Source organism: Eriocheir sinensis, chromosome 40 (genome assembly GCF_024679095.1).
Source record: "Eriocheir sinensis breed Jianghai 21 chromosome 40, ASM2467909v1, whole genome shotgun sequence".
In the NCBI taxonomy this organism is placed as follows: domain Eukaryota; kingdom Metazoa; phylum Arthropoda; class Malacostraca; order Decapoda; family Varunidae; genus Eriocheir; species Eriocheir sinensis.
In genome coordinates, this window is record NC_066548.1 from 15,519,067 (window position 1) to 15,543,363 (window position 24,297).

The 24,297-nt window shown below is 38.3% G+C and overlaps 1 protein-coding gene across 5 annotated transcripts in view; it reads left to right on the top strand.

Annotated features, from left to right (window-relative positions):
* LOC127009404 (tetratricopeptide repeat protein 7B-like) overlaps positions 1 to 24,297 on the top strand; it is a 208,800-nt gene that overhangs the window by 19,081 nt on the left and 165,422 nt on the right. For 2 of the 5 annotated variants that reach the window (XM_050882481.1, XM_050882484.1), the window contains exons 3-5: positions 6,006 to 6,174; positions 6,613 to 6,642; positions 22,426 to 22,614. In XM_050882481.1, coding sequence (XP_050738438.1) covers positions 6,006 to 6,174; positions 6,613 to 6,642; positions 22,426 to 22,614 — 388 coding nt within the window. Of the gene's footprint in view, positions 1 to 2,171; positions 2,329 to 6,005; positions 6,175 to 6,612; positions 6,643 to 20,488; positions 20,508 to 22,425; positions 22,615 to 24,297 lie in introns of those variants that run through there. The other 3 variants (XM_050882485.1, XM_050882482.1, XM_050882486.1) reach the window with 3 other exon arrangements.

A 24,297-nucleotide genomic window follows, 5' to 3' on the forward strand; every position in this document is an offset into this window, starting at 1 on the left:
GGTGACACACCCCCTGGCGTATGCCCCTACAGATTGATTGACACCCACCAACTCTTCTTTCCTTAATTTGGTGGTCTGCCTCCTTTAAAGCAATGATCTGAGCAATGTTTTTTTTTTTTTTTTTTTTTTTTTTTTTTTTTTTTTTTACGTGTACGCCTGTAGCGCCGGTAGGCTCTTGAGGGGCCTGGATGGTAGTCGGCCCCAGCCCGTCATGGCGCAGGCAAGTGTTTATAGTGGCGCCATCTTCTCTTGGCTCATGCTGCACCCAGGAACTCCTTCTTGATTCACTTGGACGGTTTCCTCTAGAGTCTGGGTTGATGGGTGGTCTTCAGAACAGTATGTGGGTAATTTTAAGCCACTCGGCGGTGACTGAAGAATCCGAGGTGGTAGCGTGGGGATTCGAACTCGCGTCGTCCATCACGCGGTGAATGTGGGCCCAGCACGCTACCACTCAGCCACCTCTGCTAAGTTCCTTAGTAGGTGCCATAATAACAATATACGTAATACCACAATCACCACTAATACATAAAGTGGGTATTTCATGGGAACAATTTTGGTTGAGCAGGCCCTGTCCGTAAGCAAATGCTGACAGATGGGACTCTGCTCCTTGACCATAGGGGGTATTGGAGTGGACCAGGCTGGAGCTATTTTCTGGTTCTCAGGCAGCCCGCTCATGCTAGCCCGGGCGCCTCACTTCACCCTGATTCGCAGGCTGGTTCTTATGCTCCTCCCACCTCAATTACGTCATCAGCCTCAAACTCGCTCTCTCATCTCTCTCTCTCTCTCTCTCTCTCTCTCTCTCCTTTTTTTATACTACTTTGAATATTGATAGGGACTTTGCATACATCTTATTTATTCCTAGTTAGGTTCTGATTAAGTCTTTTGCCATCCAATGTTTTTGCTATACTACTTGTGAGCACTTGTTATTCATTCACCTTCTGCCTTCCCTGTCTTTAAAACTGTTTAACATTACATGTAAACCTCCAGTCGTACTTGTAACAACTGAGCAACTCTTACATTCATCTCATTCATCCAGGTGAGGTGAGGAAAGGAGGGAGGAAGGGTGAGGTGTGTATTTTTTGTAAATGCATTTTTGTTTTTCTGTGTAAAAATAACTATATTAAAACATAATATGACTGACAGAAATTAATCAACATCTATTTCTACATGAAAGTAGGTGTACGGTCCTTGAAAGTCAAGACCAAGACCAAGATTGCCCAATGCCCATCAAATGTAGCATCCCCATGTGATTAGTGCATGTCATGTTCCCGCAGCAGCTCAGCGAAAGTTACCGCCCAGAGGTCTGGGTCCCGAGCAAAATCGTTCCCGTGAAATACCAGCTTAAGTGTGAAAAACAAGGCATGCTCATGGAGCAAGAAATGGCATATCACTGATCGCTATGACAGCCAGGAGGTGAATGGCGCCCACCCTTGAGCTGGCTGCTGACATCTAATGAATGTAATAACATCATGTAGCCACTGCACACGTCTGTCTAAAATCTTTCACCCACAAGACCATCATTGTATTTTTGCCATAAATATGTGGCACCTTGAAAAAGGTGCTGCTTATATTTGGTGAGTGCTGTATACCATAATAATTACCAAGAATTACCTGTCTGTTATCTTGTGACTACCATAGCAAACTATTACCTGTCCATTACCACCCCATTTTGATTTTTGATGATGTAAAACATTTAAATAATGATAAATTCATGCTTTGGACTTCATTTACTTTTTGATAATAACATTAATGGATTAATGATTTTTCTATTTTATTACTTTGATCATATGCACTTTGATGCAAGCATCAATATAAAGCCTCTTGATCTAACAATAACAAAAATATTGGTGTTTAAAGTTTCAAAAACTTCAAATGCATTTTGTAGGATATCTAAAAAATATTGCTTACCCCATTCATATGGTGCCTCAGCTTTATGGTAAAAAGGTTTCTTTGTACCATATTTCATCAATTAATAGGAGCACTGTTTCAAATAACTTACCAGTGGTGGTAAATGGGGGCTAACTTTAAGCACAGCAGCAGAACACAGTTGGTGGGCTTATTATACAACTGTAGCTCATTTGACACCCTAGCTAAACCCCTCACACCATATGTGCTCAGTCTCTGATCTGCAATACATGTTCTGAAGATGCAGAGCAATTTTCTTATTCTTTTTTTTGGGGGGAAAAAAGGTCTTACTCACTGGCAAGTATAGTGGTAATTAGTTTTGAATAATAGGGTGGGATACTGGGAATAATAATTTAATTGAATCAAATATAAATTTTTGCATTATATTTCTCTTTCCTGGCCTTCCTGCTTCCTGTCTCACATGTATGTACTACATTTTTCTATGCTCTTGCAAACTTTCATAATCTTAGAGCCTTCAAATAATAAATAGAATAATAGTAAATAGAATAATAATATGTATTTCTTTTATGAACTTAGTTACATCAATAACTTTGCACACTATTATGATTTTTATAGTTAATCTAGTTTGTAGTGCTCATTCCTTCACACATTTTAAAATAAGTATAATGTCCCATTTTAGTTACTTTGAAACTTTGCCTGAATAAAATTTTACTCTGCCAGAAAGTATATTGTGATTACACAGCATAGTGCTATAGGTTTAGCCTGTTGTCTCAGGTATATTAATCTCCTAATAACTAAGAACATAACAATTATAAATATTCATTATTTCAACTTTTTAACAAACTGAACAAAAAAAATTTTTTTTTTTTCATGTGGACATTTGTTGGAAGAATGCATGGAAGAGTTATTTCCAACTGAAAAGGCTTTGTGAATAGCATGATGTATTACATTTATTGTGCAACAAGTGGGCTTAATTTGCCTATGTAGTGTACTATAGTGCAGTATAGCGAGTAAAAAAAAAAAAAAAAAATAAATATATAAAAATATATATATATATATATATATATATATATATATATATATATATATATATATATATATATATATATATATATATATATATACACAGTGGTGGGTACCGCTAACCGAAAAGTTAGCTTCGCTAACTGGTAATCCACTAACTAAAAAGTTAGCTTCACTTATGCTAAACACGTAATCTGTTAAAGAAAATAGTGGTAGCTAACACTAACCGCTAACCTTTTTATATATGGATTTAGCTTCGGTTTAGTATTTGGCTCTAAAACCCTCAGAAACAGACCTAATGACCTGAGATTCAATATGTTGTAGCTTAGACATAGAGGTTTCCAGAAAGGTATAGCATGGCAAAATAAGATTATGATAAAGATGTACACAAATAAACAAATTAAATTCAACATACACAATACAAGAACTAACCTGTATGATTTTTTTGTGGATTTAAAGTTAGCAGAGGAGGAACTACGTTTAGCGGAAGCTAATTGGTCCACTAACTGTTTGCAAAGTTAGTGAAAACGCTAATCAGCTGAAAGTTAGTGGATTAGCGGTTATATCTATATATATATATATATATATATATATATATATATATATATATATATATATATATATATATATATATATATATATATATATATATATATATATATATATATATATATATATATATATATATATATATATATATATATATATATATATATATATATATATATATATATATATATATATATATATATATATATATATATATATATATATATATATATATATATATATATATATATATATATATATATATATATATATATATATATATATATATATATATATATATATATATATATATATATATATATATATATATATATATATACGAAGTGCCTTAGTTTATACAGTGTTTTAATTTATGAACAAAATTATCCCACAAAAAATGCCTTGGTTTATGAGCGGTGACTTAGTATACAAGCATCCTGTTCCATTTTTTATTTTTCCATTTGTTGCCACCCCCGGGTGTGGACACATGCTATATGGAGGCCATCAAGGTCAGAAATTTACATCCCTTCGAGTAGGGACCACAAACCCTTGCTGGGTGATGGCTTGTGAAGGGGAGGGGAGGATGCCGATTGACTGATTTTATCAGCTTAAGACAGCCTAGCCGACCAAGTTGGTCTTTCGACAAGGACTGGCGTGTCTCTTTGTACAAGTCGAAGACGTGAGTGTGGGTTACCTTTGTTCGCCGCAAGACAAGAGTGCTCAGAGCAGAAAAGAATGGGAATAGAGTCTCAGTTAGGGCTGCCACCTTGATCTAAAAAAAATAATCCCACTTTCCAATATAACAAATCCATATTTTAAGGAACAGATGACAACCCTAAAATTTCTCTGGCCTGCCATGACTGACAGCTGTTGCCTGCTGTTGGTGAAGGGAAGAGGAAGGGGGGAGAGACGTTACAACGCGTATTTTACACGTATTTCAGGACAACCCTTGACAAACAATTTCATGGAGTGGTTTTTTGGTTCACCGAAAAATGCGCTCACTACAGTTTTAAAATACTGAATATTATCTGCTTAACCATTCAGACAGGCAAATACAGAACATATGGCATTCTGTATTTTAAGGAAAGGGTGCCAAGTTTGCAACTCTAAGTCGTTATCTGGCAATACGTATATGGCCTTCTTGAACGACCCCGCCATTCATGAGACTGTTTTTCACCTCCCTCCCGTAATCCGCCGGAGTGCTCTATCTTGTCCATATGATTGGATGAACCAACACTATTACTCATTTTGTCACTTATCAAGGACAACAGGTGTTAATTTAGTCATAGTTACAGGATCTACAGTTCATTAGGAGTATTTCAGTAGTTGCGTCATTGCATGTGACGGAGTTTCTTAAAATGGCCCTTTTCTCTACAAAATATTTACAAATGGCATTGTTTCACTTTCTTGTTTCTAACGATGACAATGATGTTTTCATACCGGGAAGTTCTTACTTATCCTAGAGTGATGCTCTGAAATGGTCTGTGGTGTAACAGTAACACAACAGTAACCTTATGAACTCTATATCCATCCCCACCTGCCTGGTTTACCCACAGGAAGCTCAGGAAATGGTCATCACCATAGGCCTATGGAGGTGCGGTCAGCAAGACAGTGGCCGTACCCAGCCCCGCCAAGAAGCTTTATGAGGACCCCCAATTTTTGGCAAGAATTGGGGGGAATTCTTGAAAAATCTGATGTGCCAGAACAAGAAACGCAAGAATTTTGTAAGAATTTGGGATAATTCTTGCTCGGTCTGGGGTAATTCTTGACCGCCAGTTGACGGCTCTGTATAGTCTCAGTTCGCGTTGTAAACTCGTAGAAATAGTATCCGTGTGCTCGTGTCATGTTTTCAGCACTACAGTGTGAGTTCTTTGTGCTTTAACAATGTCCCTCAGAAAGATGGTTAAAAGGGATGGTGCTGCAAAGAGGAAAACAGGAACAGTGGATACTATGCTCTCAACAGGAACGTGGGGGCGAGCCTTGGCGGCTTGTATGCCCTCTTGGATGTGACTAACTCCCGTTCACCCTCCATCTTGGATGATACGTCGGGTTAACTTCACATTGGTGGTCGAACGTAGTAGGGAAACTGTGGCTGCTAAACCCCGGTGCGAACTCTACACCTCGAGCGTAGTTAGCGGTTGCGGGAGTCTCCGTAACAACCGTAATACACAGATTTGTGTTTCATATTATATATCATTGCTATTTGTTAATAGAATTAGAGTAATTCTGTAAAAAAATAACATGAAAAATGAATTTCATATAAAAAAAAAATTGAGATATGGGATATATATATATATATATATATATATATATATATATATATATATATATATATATATATATATATATATATATATATATATATATATATATATATATATAAAAAGTAATGGCAATGAAGATATAAATAAAACAAAATATTAATTGCAGTTGAGCATTGCTGAATTAATATTATGTACCTTACCTTGACTATAAAATAAATATGGCATCATTTTATCACTGACCATCTCTTTTGTTGATCATAAAAAGGAATAAACATTCTTGTGATATATTACTTATTGTTGCAGCTGGAGGTGTCCCTGGATGCTCTGCTGCTGCTGTCTAAACTGGAGTATGCCATGGGGGACTATGAAGGGGCTCTGGGCCGCCTTTCAGCTGCTGGCCTTGACCAACTTACTGAGAAGAGTCTGCCGACCCGCTCCCTTAGAATTGTTGCCGAGTCTTATGCCATAAAGGGTAAGAGGATATTGTCCAACATTCATGAATCTCTACTTATATATAAATATATTATTAAAGTATCAATTTATGTTATTGTGTATATAGTTTCATTTAAGTGTGTTTTGAATATCACTTCTACTAATATTGGTTAATGCTGCTTTCTGTGAAGATGTAGTTTGTCTGCCTTTTCCTTTCTATTTAAAGTATATTGGCAGTATATAGCTTAAGACTTGATACCTCTTTAGTGTACAATACTGTAAGACTGAGAGCCTTTACTTAAACTTATAAGAATATGCAGCACCATATGTTATTAAGATTGTATTTTTGTAAGTATTAGTTTTAAGGATTTAGAGTTTGTATTTTACAAGTACTATAAGTTGTGTTATAAGTGTAAGGATGTTTAGAGACAAGTTTTAAGTATAGTAACTCCTCATTTCTGATATGTAATCTCTTCAGGACTATGCTCAGCGCTTCAACCCAGAAACAGCAAGTATTATTTTGCTGGAAATAAACCTATACTAGCTCACAGTCAAGGCTGTTCTCCCTTACATGATGTTTTTGATAGTTTGTGTGGGGCATAGGAGAACATGCTTTATAGAAAACTCACTCTTAGGATCCCCTTGCTTAATTGTCTGTTACTTGCACACCAACACCAGCCCTGTAGGTGTCTGGGTAGATGAAAGTTTGGTGTTGACATCATACCTGCTTTTTGATGAGTACACAAATCAAAATTTATGATGCAGAGAGAAAATGCATAAAAGTGGGAAATTTTAGCAAAGTAAATACATAATATAAACTGCATGTCGTCCACTTAAAGTAGAAGACAACAAATGGAGTTTCTTGTTTTTTGTGTCAGTAATTGTTTAAATGATACCCTCCAAAAAAAACAAATGAGTTATATAAATTGCCTTTTTTAATTCAGAATGTGCATATATATTTTCTGGGTATGAATACACAGTGCAAATTTTGTCTTACAAATTTCACAGTTTGAAGAGAATGTGAAAATACTCCTGCATTTTTTTAATATGAAGATCAAGATTTTGAAACCTGTGATGGCAGGCTTGGTGTGCATGAATAGTGTTGTTGACTAACCACAAGGGGGTCAGAGCATGAGGTGTTTCAGATTGCTATTGAGAACTGAGAGAACTCTGTAGTGAATTACTGTTGTGTCAAGCAGTGGTAGCATGTTTTTACAGGATTTTACGTATTCATGTATGTCTGTGTGTGTGTGTGTGTGTGTGTATTTACCATGTATATACCTAGTTGTGATATACAGGAAACAAGCTACATTTGTGGGGTCTCATATCTAATTCTCAGATGGTCAAATTTAGCATTAAACTCACTTAAGTTTTGGGATTGGACAACCTCTTTGTCTAGACTGTCCCACTGCTTATTGCATTATTATCATCTCATTATCCATTCACAGTCAGATCTTCACGAAATATCTTATGAGGTTAGATGGTTAATGATATGGTTCCAACTATTTATGTCAATTGCCCCAACCTTTCCAATGCCCAGTACTGCCAAATCCTCTTCAGTACACTGTCTCCATGTCTTCCTTGGCCTTTCTGGTGGGCAGTGACCTGACAACTCCACCCCAACAGATTTCCCCAATGCCTCACCTCACTCTCTCCTCTTCATGTGCCCAAACCACCTCACTCTCCTTTCTCTCAGCACTGTACTCCACATCTTACCACCTCTTTACTGGACACCTCATCTCCATGTGATCCCAGCTATATACCTCAACATACCTTCAAAATACATACCTTCATTACTTTCTCTATCTCATTCTGATACACCACATGCACCTCTCATATAGTTCATCACTGTGCTACATTGCAGATCCATATCTTTGATGCATATGACAGAATTGGGAGAATAATGCCATTTCATATACATATACTCTTCTTTACCCCTAAGCTCACATTTTTCACAATTCTCAGCTGTGCCTGTTATCTGTCAGACTTTCACTTCTTTCTCCCTCACCTCTCCCTTGGAGCTGTTTCTATCTACTTAAATTTAATCACTTCCTCCATCCTCTCTTCTTACAACCAGACCTTACACTCTTGCCTGCTCTCTTACCAAACTTTGTATGGATTTGTAAAATCAATAATCTGCTCTCTTTCCTTCTTTAATACCATAACCTTTGCCAAAATTCATTTTCAACTTTCTCCTCATACACACCCTGTCAAATTCATCCACAATCTTCTGCAGCATCAAGTTACTTTCTGCTAACAACATTATACATCTGCAAATAGGCCTGTCACCACTGACTGCTGTGTATCTCACTTTCAGCCTTCAGTTTAACTTTCCTACTTTGGCTCTCATTTATCTCTCCCCTCACTCCTGAAATAAAAAAGAGGAAAAGGTGAATATTACATGAAACATGATATTATCCTTTCCTCGTTTTCTTGCCTTAACTCTTGGAAAAGTGCATTTTTGACTCCATTATCCCCTACCCCTAATGGGTCTGGTCTCAGTTGGCTAGTCTTGTAAAATCAGAGCCCACCTACCTGAGCTGGCATTCTTCCATTCCATGCTGCAGAAGGTTGTGGTCACTATATACCAAAATTCATTTTTTAATGTTTAGGTACACTTGAGACTTTATGAGGTGTAGGGACACTGCTAGGGCCTCCTTCTTTACAACTCTGTATTTTGTCTGAAATGGAGAAGTTTCTGAGGCATGCATGCCACTAAAAGTAGTGTCCCCTCTAATTCTTGACACAGCACTCCTCCAATTCCCACATTTGTGGCACTGAAACACATGACAAATGACTGGAGCTGAAGTTTAGGTTGCCCTCAGCCCCATGAAAATCTAACACTTCTGACTATTCAACTGGCCATCCATGCTCAAGAGAACAGTGAGAGGAGCAGCCATCTGTGCAAAGTTTTTGATGAGTCATTGGTCATGAAACTCAGTTATTTTGAGCACCTTTGTCTCAATATGCCTTATGCCTCCCATTCCCACACTGATAATAATGCATGTGAGTGTAGGCTGGGTGAAGTCACATTTTTTAGATTTATGGTAAAAATTAGCTTGAACAAGCTTTTTGAAAATAGCACACAAACTACTCAGGTGCCCTTCCCATGTCTCTTAAGTACTGTACAATGAGATCATCAATTCAGGCCCTTACCATTGCTGTCTCGATATAGAGAAGGCCTGACAGCTTGCCGGATTCTTTGCCAATGAGTCATCCAAGTAAAGCTGAGTATGTCCCGCGCTCTCCAACTAAAATGTTATTTTTTTGTGTTTTAATGCATATTTTTGTGTTAAATATAGTTTTTTCTTTGATAAATAAATGTTTCCCAACATCAATATCTTATTAACATCATCAAATTAGACCTAAAATAGAGGAAAATAAATAAGATATTGTATAAGGAGAGGGAGAAAGTCACAATTTTTTTTTATATAAATACATTGATAGCCGTAACTGAGTAGACTCCTATTATTTTGATTTATCACCATTTCTAAATATCTCTCTTTGACATTCATAACGCTGTCGTTACAATTACTATATTCAACAAACCGATCCTCCATCCCTATACTATTATAGGCAACTCAGTCACCTGCTATCTGGCAACTACAAATTACATAGAGGTACTATAGAGTGCACCACCGCTGCATGGTGAAGCCATCACTCCAGCCACTCCATCATCATCATCATTTCATCGACACCTGCTCCTAGGAGCTCCCACCAGGGGATGGCCATGGCAGAAGAGCTTCCAACTTTCTCTATCCAGACTCTCCCTCCTTGCCTGCTCAAAGATTCTCAAAGATCTTTCCCCCCTCTCCCTAACGTACTCTTGCACCCTATCCCTCCATTTCACTGGAGGTTGTCCTCTTGCATTCCCTCCCTCTATCTCACTCACATACACCCTCCATTCGCTCCATGTGGCCAAACCAGTTTAAAGTCTGTCGCTTCACTTCTTCCACCACTCCACACTTCTTCCCTTCATCCCTTTGACACATTCCAAAACGCTCGTACACACTTTCATTACTCATTCCGTCCATTCTACTCACACCACAAGCACTCCTCAAATAACTCATTTCCACTGCCTGCACTCTAGACCTCTGACTTTTATTCCAGGCCCACGTTTCACTTGTAGGTCACTTTCATTTTCTGCAATGAGCACCGTGTCATCAGCAAACAGTATCGAATTCAGTACCCACTTCCTTCCCCCATCGAACACTCTTACTCCAACATCTCCAACTTTGCCCGTCATTTCTCTAATAACACCATCCATATAAATATTGAATAACCATGGTGACATGACACACCCCTGTCCTAAGCCCACTTTTATCTCAAAACGGTCACTTGTTTCTCCAGTAATTTTGACACATGCAGATGCATCTTCATAGAAAGACTTTATTGCACTAAGCAGTTTTCCTCCCACACCATAAATCTTTAAAACATCCCACAATGCAATCCAATTGACTCTGTCATAAGCTTTTTCCAAATCCATGAAGGCAGCGTATAGTTTCTTTCCTTTTGCTAATATTTTTTCTACTACCATCCTGAAGGCAAATATCTGATCCACACATCCCCTTCCCTTCCTGAAGCCTCCTTGTTCTTCACTGATTTTCTCTTCTGTAAGTCTTTGCACCCTCTCTATTATGACTTTTCCATATACCTTTCCGGGTATACTCAGGAGACTTATACCTCTATAGCTCCCACATTCCCCTCTCCTGCCCTTCCCCTTGTTAACTGGGACAATGATGGCTTTCATCCAGTCTACTGGCACCCCCCCCCCCCATCCCATGCTACTTCACATATCTTGACCATCCATTTAACAACTACATCTCCTCCACACTTCAACATTTCTGCTGTGATTCCATCAATTCCTGCTGCCTTTCCATTTTTTAATCTTTTTATTGCCTGATTTACTTCTTCATATGTTATACTTCTTTCTTTATATACTCCTCCTCTACCCCTACTCAAAACTGCTGCTGTTACAGCTGCTGGACGTCCATCCTCAAACTTCATTAAGTTTTTGAAATATTCTCTCCATCTCTTTCACTGCTTCCCCGTCTTTCAACATCTTTCCATTCTCATCCATAACTTCATTTATTTTACATTCCACTATGTTAGAAAGACAGATCGGGACCATGAGGGATATAACATGGTTAAACTTACCCAGGAAAACTGAGCGAGTGAGCGTGAGAGAGAGAGAGAGAGAGAGAGAGAGAGAGAGAGAGATTGATTAAAGGTCAGTTTATACCACCTGCTTATCTTTGCACTGGCATCATCCAAATCTGTCCACACATCCCCTCAATCCATACCTGACTCTTCCACATACACACTCCTGTAAGTCTGCTGCATTTTGGTGAGAAGAGAGGATTTAATAAACACAGCTACATACATAGACAATTTTATTCTTTCATTAAGTTGTTCAGTTAATACAATACTTGGAATAACCTTTCTTAACAATGCTTACACATGGCAGTGGTTAATATGTCTGGCCATAAATCATAAACACGTAAACATGTTTCCTTATAATGCTAAAATACAAAGGAGGATAAAAAGAGTACCTATATCATAAAGAAATATGTGAATGCAGTAAAAACTGACAGATGGATTCCAAGCTGAGGAGGGCAGAAGGGCCGGTGAACTGCAACGCTACGCTGTGGCTGTGATGTCATCATTAATATGCGACAATCTCAGTCTCACATCTCCAAGCCATATATTATAAATGTAAACTATTTCATTGCTATTATACGATTATATCTCTTTAACAAATATGACGATAAAATATATCATGTTAACACTGAAATCCATGTGGTCATTATATGAGTAAATAATTTGTCCCAGGAACGGAGATGGTAGAAAAAGGATTGTAGCAGCCCCCTCACTCCTCACTCGTAGTTGCCAGATAGCAGGTGACTGAGTTGCCTAGTATCGGGATGGAGGATCGGCTTGTTGAATACAGTAATTGTAACTTCAGCGTTATGAATGTCAAAAAGAGATATTTAGAAACGGTGACAAATCAAAATAATAGGAGTACCCAGTTACAACTGTCAATGTATTTATATATTTTTTGTGTGAATATTTCTCCCTCCTTATACTATATCTTATTTATTTTCCTCTATTTAATGTCTAATTTGATGATGTATATAATATATTAATGTTGGAAAACCTTTATTTATCACAGAAAAATATATTTTCCACAAAGATATGCATTAAAACACACACAAAAAATAACATTTTATTTGGAGAGCGTGGGACACACTCAGCCTTACTTGGATGACTAATACTTTGAGCTGTCAGGCCTTCCCTATATCGAGATGGCAATGCTCTTACCTACTTCATTCCACTCACCACCCAGTTTGCCAACCACTGGAATGGACTAGCAGCATTGTGTGTCTCAAACTGCTTAATCACATATTTAAAAAGGCCATCCGAAGTGATGAAAGCAGATGCTTCTCTCAGTTGCATTATGAGTGGCACTTGGTAAAATCCCTTCAGCAGGTCTACTTTTGAGAAAACTTTGCTTCTTCCACAGCATTCAAGGTGTCATATATTCTTGGGATAGAGTTTGGATCTGGCAGTGTAACATGGTTCCGTGGGTAGTCTGTATGCATTCACAGCCTCATGGTCCTACTGCCTTTTGAAACTAGGAAGCAGGAAGACGGTCACATACTATAGTCTGTTTCACTAAGATATTATAGGCGGCCACACCCCCTCATGCTCTTCAAATTTGACTGGCCAAGTGGCAGCCGATCACCGCGCTGGAAAAGCTTAGTCTGCTTGGCCCAGGAAGCTTGCTCTGTGCTCACACTGCCTTGCAGTGCTATGGGATGTATAAAAAATATGTTAACACCTCAATATCACCATGATATATTAACTTAATGCAATTTCACCGTTGAACATCTACTTGTACATGTCAAAGATTATGGTGAGACAAAAAACATAGCCATAAGTACACTATTAACTTGAATATAGATAGAAATATAAACTTTTTTTATCGTATAAAAAAATCTTCATTCATCACAATATCTACGAGTAAAAATAATTTGTCATTTTGTGTAAAAGAATGAATGTTATAGATAATGACTCAAGAATGGCAATGCTACTAAGAAAATACAGGTAGGCCTTGTAGTATTCCAGATAATATTTGAAAACTAAGAACATAGCACAGAGTAACGATGCTAGGGGCCAAGGCAGAAGCAAACTGATGGGTTCTGCCCAGTGATTGGCTGCCATAGAGCTGATCAAAATCAAGAGAGAAATAGAGGTGTGGCTGCCTGTAATATCCTAGTGAAACAGACTATAGTGCTTAGAACTGCCAGGCCAGGATGAAGCCAGTAGTCAGTCTCAGCCTTCATTTTAGCCCTTTTCAGTAAGGGTTCTCGTATACTGGCTGTACTTTTACTTCCAAGAAAACATCATGCTGCAGTAGCATCAATGAGGTATGTTCATCCTTATCAGGTGTCACCACCGACTGCGTCTTTGGGCCCACGATGCTTGACTTATTCTTTCAATTATCATAAATTACCTGTGTTTCTCTGGGACTTATAACAATTACACTTCAGTACAATAAGTGATACTATTGTTGATAAAAATGTCGTTAATCATTCTCGTTATTTTATTTATTGGTAAACGAGAAAAAATAAGTGACTTGCAAGGTTCTCTCATTTAAATTCTTTCTCGCATGAAAGCCCTGGAAAATAAAGTAGAATTGGACTTTTCTAAAATTTCTGTTTATTTTACAATATTTGCTGAGTACCTGCTCTGGGTGTATCAGTCTTGTCTTCGACGAAATTTAGGGTGTCAAGCATCTCGACAGAAAGCATAGCATCCAGTGTTTGATCTCCGTGGGGTTCAATCGTGGTAGCAGCAGGCGTCCACCCAAAGTCTTGGTTCACCCCACACAACAACCAGCAGTCAGTTGAGGGTGGAGTGTAACATTCTGGGAGCGGAAACCAAAGACCTCACGGAGACACAAACACCTGGCCGTCATTGTGTTGGTAGGGGGGTAGTCGAGTTGCTTGATGCCCTAATCTGTTTTTAGAAATTTCTTTGAAGGCGAGACTGATACACACTAAGCAGATACTCAGCAAATATTGTAATATAAATAGAATTTTTTTTAAAAGTCCAAATTTGCTTGATTTTGCAGGGCTCCCATGCAAAAAAGATTGTTAATGAGAGAACCTTGCAACAGTCATTTATTTTCTCTCGTTTACCAATAAGTAAAACAACGAGAATGATCAACTACATTTTTATCTACAATACAATTGTATCACTTATTGTATTGAAGTGTAATTGTTACAAGTCCCAGAGACACACAGGTAATTTACAATAATTGAAAGAATAGTTTAAGCTTCATGGGCCCAAAGACGTAGTCAGTAGTGACACCCACTGGCTGGCAACTCTGAATATGCCCCATTTGTATGGGTTGCCACACATTCACTTTTAGGAATCCTTGCAAGATTGCCCCCAAGTTTGACCTCTGTGATTCAGCAAGGTGGCTTAGCTTCCCTTCCAAGACTTGGGAGAAGTGTTGAGTTGCCAAGTCAGCTATTCACCCACACAGTGGTGAAGTCGTCATTACTTTGGGCTGCTTCCAGCATTTTCTCAACATTGACTCAAGCCATTCCTACTGTCATCACCTCTCCTTAACCCTTTCTTTGCATGCAGTGTGGACGTGACTATCCCCTCAGGCGCAGTCGGGCAGCCCAATGGGGGGTCTCTTTTAACATCTGTATCTCAAAAACTATTCATCACAGCTAAAAACCAAAAACACCACTGGAAAGAGGAGGTCCAGGTCTATAGGAGTCGGTTATGTATGCCTCTCTTGTGAATGTACATGCACGTTCAGGGAGTGTTGAATGTTAACACTTACGTTGGTGAGTGCGGGATGATCAGCCATATTGAGGGAACTGCGAACATCTCTCCTTCAGATTCTGGCAAGGGAGTATTGCCAACTGCAATATTTACAACTATTTGGTCAAAGAATCAGTCTGGTGATAGGTGAAGCTATGCAAAAATGCCGCTATATTGGGCAAGAACATCCACCAGTCATTCGTCCGTAGATTTGCCGCGCTGGGCTGATATGATTTTCCACCAAATTTAGTGAAGAATCCACTCAATTGGCAATCCTGTGTTGTGAGAATTGGTGTTGGAACACTCATACTCGGGAGATTTGAGTGCGTGTGGAGCTCGCAGCGAGCGTTTAGCAACACCAGCAAATATGCCTAACGCTCGCCGCGAGCATTTAGCAATGAAAGTGTTAAATGTGCAGGAAGTTTACATGCACCAGCTGGGTTTCCTTTCTCTTGCTGGGGGTTGACAATACAAAATTATAGGCTCCAACTTTTTATAATAACCTAAAGCCCCTTATGTCTGGGTTGTAGTTGGTACTACCTACTTGTTTGAAAAACCAACACGATCTCTTGGCTTCAATTTCTTTTCCATTGCCCATCTATCATTCAGTCTTGAGTTTCTTCTAAGTTCACCCTTCACACTTATGCTCTCTGCCCTACTAACTTGACCATGAGCGGCGCTACCACCATGGCTCCACCCAAAACCCCAGCTTCTACTCCAAGCAAGGTAAAAAAATTCAGAAAATATTCATATTTTCTTCATTATGTTGAACATATCTTTAGTCTATTATAGAATTCATCTTGGGTCAAGGAAGTGGTAAAGAACCTAACCCCCCATATTTACATGTATTTGTATGGGAAAAATTGGTTCGTTATCCAACAATTTAGGTATTCGACCACTTTCTTTGGAACACAATCCTGTGGAATAGCAGGTTTCTTGTACTGTTCTTTATTTTTTATCATCACTCCTCCCAGTTTATCCTTTTGTCATCTGTACCATCTCCCACCTGGATAATGATATCCTCACTTAACTTGGTCTCCACTAAACACATGATGAGCTCCTTTTCCCTTAATAAATACAGTAGTTTATTTCCAGCCTCTTTAACCATCTATATAAGTGTGTGTCACTTTCAAACCATTTTCATTGTTGTCTATAACACCCTTCTCACTCTTTCTCTTCATAGATACCATTTTCTCAGCCACAGATCCAACACTCCAATAAAGCCTTGTGTTCCCTTTCTCTGTTTTCTGGTAATTTTTTTTTATAAATCTTGGCATCCGTTGATACCTTCTTTACTTATGTTCCCTTTTCCACATTTACATCTTTCCTTATCCAAACATTAATGAAAATCTCCTTGACTGATAATTTTGAAGTTCTGTTAATGATATCATTTACCTTGGTTTGTGACTAAAACTTTTAGTGGCCATGTGCCTTCCAAACTTAGAGATCTGAATCTCCTCTTGAACTTTGTGATTGCCTTTCAAGACTGGAAACACTATCTCTAGCCAGTCTTATTTCTCCTATTTCTCCGATTCTGTTTTTGTCAGCATTTGTTTTACTTTCAGTCCTGTAATTATCACATACTTCTCTGCTGTATCTTTCACCAGTGACTAATTTTCAATACCTTAATCACTTCCTTTTCCACTTTTTACTGATTTTTCTTCCTTTGCTCTTTTAACCCGTACAGCGTCAGATACGTATGATGTACGTATTACTTTTTAACCCCTTCAGCACGAGGACGCGTATACTTCATCCTTGCGTGCCCCATACCATATCCGAGGACGCGCACACTGCGTCGTTTAGGCAATATACGAGTTATTTTATCTCTATATTTATGCTTACATTTCAGAATTATCAATTAATTTAAGTTTCTTTATGTGCACCATTTCATTTTGCATGTTTTCATATATAATACATGATGATTATGTTGAGTTTATGGCTGAAAACTTGTTATATTCAGTAGCGACATTTGAAATTTGGCACGCGCGGTGATCCCGTATATGGCGTGGGGCGCTGTTTTGGCCCAGCCGTAGTGAGTTTTTTTTTATGTGCACCATTTAATTTTGCATGTTTTCATATATAATACATGATGATTATGTTGAGTTTATGGCTGTAGACTTGTTATATTCAATAGTGACATTTGAAATTTGGCGCGTGGTGATCTTGGATACGGCGCGGGGCACTGTTTTGGCCCGGCCGTAGTGAAGGGGTTAATACCATTTAACGTCAGATACGTACGTCGTACTCATTTAATGTATTATTTTTTCCCATCACTGGAGTGTGTCGAGGGTGATTTCTGTGGTGGTGTCCTAGTAGACTGATCCTTTGGGAATACTGACCACCCAATATATTTCATTTATTGCCATAACTGGCAAGCCTGGCAGCCATTATTCTGCCTACACTTTTTTTATATTTGTGTGAATGTTGGAGGTGGTTTTGGAGATTGTGATGTGGAGATTGAAGTGGTTGGTGATTGGAAAGTGGTTTGACAGTGTTGTGGGAGAGGTATAGTGGGTATACTAACGTCCAGAACCGGCAATTTTGGTAAGGAGGGGGCCACGTATAAACTGTAATTTCGTGAGCGAACACTCTTGTGGGCGACTGTACATTGAGATGAACTATCAAAAAGCTCAAAATAAGTTACTCTCTAACAATATATATATATATATATATATATATATATATATATATATATATATATATATATATATATATATATATATATATATATATATATATATATATATATATATATATATATTATACAGGGGTTGATATGCGAACTTGGGATATCTGAACCACCTCATAATATGAGGTGGTTCTCCACCATAATATGAGGGAGGAGGGAGGAAGGAGGTGCATATTATGCGACCTTTCCTCCTCCCTCCTTGGGGTGGAGCACGGGAGTGGTGACTTGACTCGGTAGTAAGAGAAAAGGTTTTTTCATTCATTTCATGTTCCCGACTTCGCTAACATCCATTTCCTACCAAATAATGAACTTGCTGTTACTCACTTCCGAAAGGAAATAAACAATGGCGCAATCTGGCAACTCTACTCTGTGAGACGGCTCCACGTGTTCTCTTCATCAGCACGTCTAAAGCAGCCATTGCTCTCACAAGCTGTGTCTGTGCTGTGTGCAAGCTAGCCTGTGGGCTATTGTTGTTGCTGTTGTTGTTGTTATTATAAGCCTCCAAAAAGAACTTCGAAAAAGCAGTTTATTACATTGAAACTAAGTTAAAAAATGTGGCTGACCGCCCATATACCATTATTTACATGCTTTTAAGGTTCCTAATATGCAATTTGCGATATACAGGCTTTGAATCATATATATTCTCAAGATATTAGACCCCTGTATATATATATATATATATATATATATATATATATATATATATATATATATATATATATATATATATATATATATATATAAGTGTGCTAAATATATGAGAAAGCGATTTACTCAAACACGCGCCCTCAAATCCAAGAAAGTCTACGGAAATCAACATGACCATTGCGCTTCCCGACTTGATAAAAAATGGCCCAAAACACCGACTTCTAGGCGACGGTAAGCTAATAGGTGTTACATTTCTTAATTTTTCATGGTTTTAAGCTGTTTTATGCAAAAAAGGAAAATCGATTTTTCCTCCGACGCTGGGGTGGGGAGGAAATTACAAAATACCAAAACGCTGTACAGGTTAAATTAATAGTTTCTTCTTCCTGTATTTTTCCTTATCAACCCTGGAACTTTTACTCAATTTTTTTAACATTTTACTTCTGTCTTTTTGTACCAATGAGACACTTAAGTTCAGGGTGATATTTTATGAATATTTGAGAGAAATTAACTTTAAGAAACAAAATCCCTTGGTTTGTGCAAGTGTCACCTCTGCTGCATCTTCTTACCTTCTGTAAATGTTTTGTTCAACTATGATTGCTCTTTTCTGTAAATGGTCGGTTATAGGAGCTACTGTAAGAGTATTCTGAGGTGGCTGTTGTTCTGAGGTGTCATTTGGCAGTCAACTGGCATGTGCTAGATTTAATTATATGCTTGGTTGGAAAGGGGAGGGGAACTGTGTAAACAAAAAAACGCTCTAAACACAGTGAATTGTTTGAAATGTCTACTCATTACTTAACCAAACTGCAGGAATATTGTGAGGTGACTGTTGTGGGGTGTCATTTTGCTAGCCAGCTGGCATCTGCTAGATCTAGCGGTAAGCTAAGTTGGAAGCTCAGGACCTGTGTGAGTAAACAGCTGCTACCCACAGCACATTATTTGAAATGTTAACTCATTACTTAACCAAGTATTACTAATATTATTGTCCTGGTTATAGGTAGGCCTAAAAGCTAAATAGTGACTAGTTACTGTAGTGTGAGGAGTACTTAGAGCTGAGTTCCACAGGAAACTAAGGGGGAAGGCTTGGTGGGCTGGCCCAGCCCACCCAGCCTTCCCCCCCTCCTGCCTTACACCAGCCCAGCTGGACCAGCACATGAGGACAGCGACAGGGAAGGGGGGGCTAGGAAGCACGGGAACTCTGTGTAAACAAACTGCTGCTTTACCGATGGCGGGATATTTGAAATTTCAACTCATACCTTAACCAGGTTGTAAATCACAATTTTTGTAACACAAGGACTACCTGCGCTGCTCTCTTTGATTGATTCTATCCACATTTTAATTCTGAATGAGCTGACTACTCATGCACTCACTTCACTTCATCACAAATAAGCAGGTTTCCTCATCACTGCCGCTCCATCAAAATCTCCACCGATCATTGTGCAGTTGTTGTCGGTGTCGCTCTACGTGTATGTGTGTAATTCACCTCTTGGTCCACTGCGGGTCTCTCAAGATAGCCAGCCGTTCCCCTATGGAAGGAGCTCAGATCACAGTGTCTGTGTGTGTGTGTGTGTGTGTGTGTGTACCATATTTATGCATATATGTGTATCATATATGGATGCATCCTCTTTGAGCTTCGATACTGTGTGTGTGTATGTGTGTGTGTAATTTACCATGGTCTGATTACACTTTGAACTCGCAATTGCCTGCTAGTACCCTCCCTGAAGAAACTTTTTTTTTTTAATTGCATAGGTATTCAAAGTATGTTCATGTCCAATGTTTTCACAACACCCAGCATACTGTTTGCAATTTTACTTTAGAAAATATAATTCTGAGACTTGTGGTTTATCATCTTTAGATTTTTTTTCTTTCTGTAATTTGTGATGTCTGATAAAAATATCATATTGACAGTTCTGTCCTTAATTATATCAAACACTTGTTTTTGTATTTTCTGGGCATTTTGGGAAAGTGCCTCATGTGTCTACATTTCAGGAATTGATTTTGGGATTAATCGTGAAGCAATAGGCTGCATGTAAGTGGACTGAGATTACGCCTGTTTTGATAGTCGGACAACTATCTCTGGAAGTACTGTCTTTTTTCACAGCACCACCAATATATTTACATATACATGTTTTTTCCCACAAAAGGTAGATGTCATGGTCCTGCTATTGCCTCTGTCAAGTGCAGCAGTCACATGGGTAAAGTTGAGGGTACTGATTGTTGTGCTTGACAGTGCATTACCTTGTGGGAAATGACAATTAGCTCAAATTAGCTAAAAGAAAGTTGGTCTCAAGAGCAGCAACTAAATGTCATTGAATGTGAAATATTAACAGAACGGACTATGAAATATCACAGTAAAAACCTAAGTACAATAGTGAAGCAGCCATGTGAAACCAGTAAGTTTAAATCAAAGAGGAACAGTTTGTTTTGTTATACTGATGAAAACTGCACCATGATAAATTTAGTTGAAGTACAATAACACTGCATGATTGTTTGATTCAAATTTTGTTGGCACCTTGCATGGTTTAGATGAAGTTCAGAGATTTTATTTAGATAATATTTCAGGATTGCATTTAGCCTTTTTTCAACTCAATTACAATATCAGTTTTAAATGTCAGTCAGTCAAGCGTCCATTCTATCTCAAAGTCGGTCTGAATATTGTTTTTGCATTATTTAAAAAAAAAAAAATGCTTCTTTAAATGAACCACTATTGTAGAGCCATCAAATCATGCTCCAAGAGCTGAGAGTAACAACTATATATCTTCAGTCCTAATTAGTTATCCTCAGTAACCAGTGTGTATCATGACGAGCCAGTCAGACCTGACATATTGCAAAATAGTGGCTATACAATGTAAAGAAGCATATGATTGTTTTTAGATTTCTTTGAAAATATTAAATATACATGAAATAATAATAAAAAAAAATCCTAGAAACAATTTTATGTAGTCAGAATTATGTCTGTTTGATTGAAAAAATAATAAATCAAATTTCTAAACAGTAATGAAGGAAAGTTTATTTTGTACAAGAGCATGTTGCTTTTTTATTGATGAAATGCAACTTTTTTTTCCTAATTTTGTTGTAACATTATTTTATGTGCATCAAGCCATTGAAACACAAAAGCCAGTTAGATAATTGGCATGGATGGAACACAAAAGCCAGTTCGATAATTGGCATGGATTTGTTTTATGTTAATTATATTATTAAATTTATTGAGAAATTTCTGAATTCAATAAACATTTGATTAACAAATACAGAGTGGTGCTAGTAATTGGAAAATATCTCTAACTGATCAAGTATTTACTTACATGTGTATGTGTATGTGTGTGTGTGTGTGTGTGTGTGTGTGTGTATGTGTGTGTGTGTGTATTTACCTAGTTGTAGTTTTACAGGGCCTGGGCTTACGCTCGTGTGGTCCTGTCTCAATATCTGTATTTGTCCAGCTTTTCCTTAAAGTTGTGGACACTCTTTGCCGATACTACATCCTCACTTAGTCTGTTCCAAACCTCTATGTTTCTTTGCAGGAATCTATATTTCTTTATGTCCCTCAAGCATCTTCCTTTTCTCAATTTTTAACTGTGTCATCGTGTGTTGCTGGTGTTTCTTCCTTCTCTTATTAGCAACTCCTCATTGTCTACTTCTTCCATTTTATTCCATAATTTATGAATTTGTATTAGGTCTCCCCTCTCTCTTCTTTGTTCCTATGTTGGTAGGTCCATTTCCCTTAACCTTTCTTCATATGACAATCCCTCCAGTTCTGGAACCATTTTCGTTGCCATCCGTTGTGTTCTTTCTAATTTTTTGTGTGTTTCATCTTACGGGGAGACCACACAGTTTCCGCATATTCCAATTTTGGTCTAATCATTGTGGTTATTATCTTTTCATCATAGCCTTATCCATGTAGTTGAATGCTATTCCTGTATTTCTTACCATTCCAAACGTATCACCGAATATAATATTTACATGACTCTCAGACTGTATGTGTGTGTGTGTGTGTGTTTGTGCATCTGTGGGTGCGTGTGTGTGTTGCATGCGTGCATCTGTGCTTGCATGGAAGTGTGTGTGTGTGTGTACTTGCATACACCCCCCAAAAGAATTTATTATCATTGTTACCTTCAGGTTTGTGCTCTGAACGGATTCCTCTGCCTAACAACAGCAAATATCAGAGGGCTGAGAAGAATGAAAAGATGATTCGATGTTTTGAATTGGCTGGTGACCTGACGCTGCTGTACCTACAAGAACAAGATAAATTAACCTCTACACCCTCTACTCACTCTCTCCAGTCTCTCCCGGCTACCACTACCACAGGTATGCAATGATTTATCATGTGTGTAGCAGTTACTAGTAGGAATACTTCTTCATAAGCCTCATACTATAGATGCTCTTGAGTTATCAATGATAATCATACATCAGAACGTATTTCTGCCACCTCCTTTGAATGTTGTGAATGAAAAAAAGTCAATAGAATAGATTTTGACTTTTCAGAGATCTAGTGACTTGCCATGCTAACAAGGAGTAATGATAATAATAATAATAATATTATTATTATTATTATTATTATTATTATTATTATTATTATTATTATTCATTCATCATTTCATCGACGCCTGCTCCTAGGAACTCCCACCAGGGGATGGCCACAGCAGAAGAGCTTCCAACTTTCTCTATCCAGACACTCCCTCCTTGCCTGCTCAAAGTTTCTCAAAGATCTTTCCCCCCTCTCCCTGACGTACTCTTGCACCCTATCCCTCCATTCCACTGGAGGTCGTCCTCTAGCATTCCCTCCCTCTATCTCGCTCACATACACCCTTCTGCTTATCTTACTCTCCTCCATTCGCTCCATGTGGCCAAACCACTTTAAAGTCTGTCGCTTCACTTCTCCCACCACTCCACACTTTTTCCCTTCACCCCTGTGACACATTCCAAAATGCTCGTACACACTTTCATTACTCATTCCATCCATTCTACTCACACCACAAGCACTCCTCAAATAACTCATTTCCACTGCCTGCACTCAAGACCTCTGACTTTCATTCCAGGCCCACATTTCACTTGCATATGTGAGGGTTGGTACTATTATTGTATTTCTCAAATCCTTCTTTACCTCCATGCTCACACTTCTGCCATTCATGATTTGTCCCAAGGACCCTACCACCCTTCTTCCTTGCAATGCCCTGTCTCTTATCTCTCCCTCCATACCACCATGCTTACACATAACTGATCCATGGTACTTAAAGTCATTGACCTCCTCCATTTCTTCACCATTCAAAATTATTTTTCATTCTTTTTCACATTCAATTCCCACTCTATATGGGTATACAAAATCTGCAACCTCACTTCTACTTCGCTCACAAACCATCACTTTACTTTTGTTGACATTTACTTTCAGCTTTCTCCTATTACAGACAGTATCAAAAACACTGACCAAATTTTGTGTCACTCTCATTTTCTGCAATGAGCACTGTGTCATCAGCAAACAGTATCGAATTCAGTACCCACTTCCTTCCCTCAGTGAACATTTTTACTCCAACCTCCCCAACTTTGCCCTTCATTTCTCTAATGACACCATCCATATAAATATTGAATAACCATGGTGACATGACACCTACCGAATGGGCGTGAGCTACTCCCGGTGAGGATATATGGGAAGCGAGGAGGGTGCTGAAGCCCTTCAAAGACCCTTCCCATGTCCTCACTAACCATTTCCCTTTTGTCTCATCAACACCAGAGAGCAGTTCAGCATGCTCTCTAATGACAATTCCTCTCTCTTTCTACACCACACTACATTCACAAAACACACACACCTTTTCCCAAAATTCAAAATTTAACATGGCGAAAAAAATAACTGCCTCGGAGTCCCCGCCTGGGGGGGGGACCATAAATTCCCCCAGTGAGGACTCCCCTTCTGGCTGCCGACTTGAGAGGCATCCTGACAACTCCTCGAACCTCCTCCTTATCAATTTCTGCAACATTCGTGGTCTCCGTTCTAAT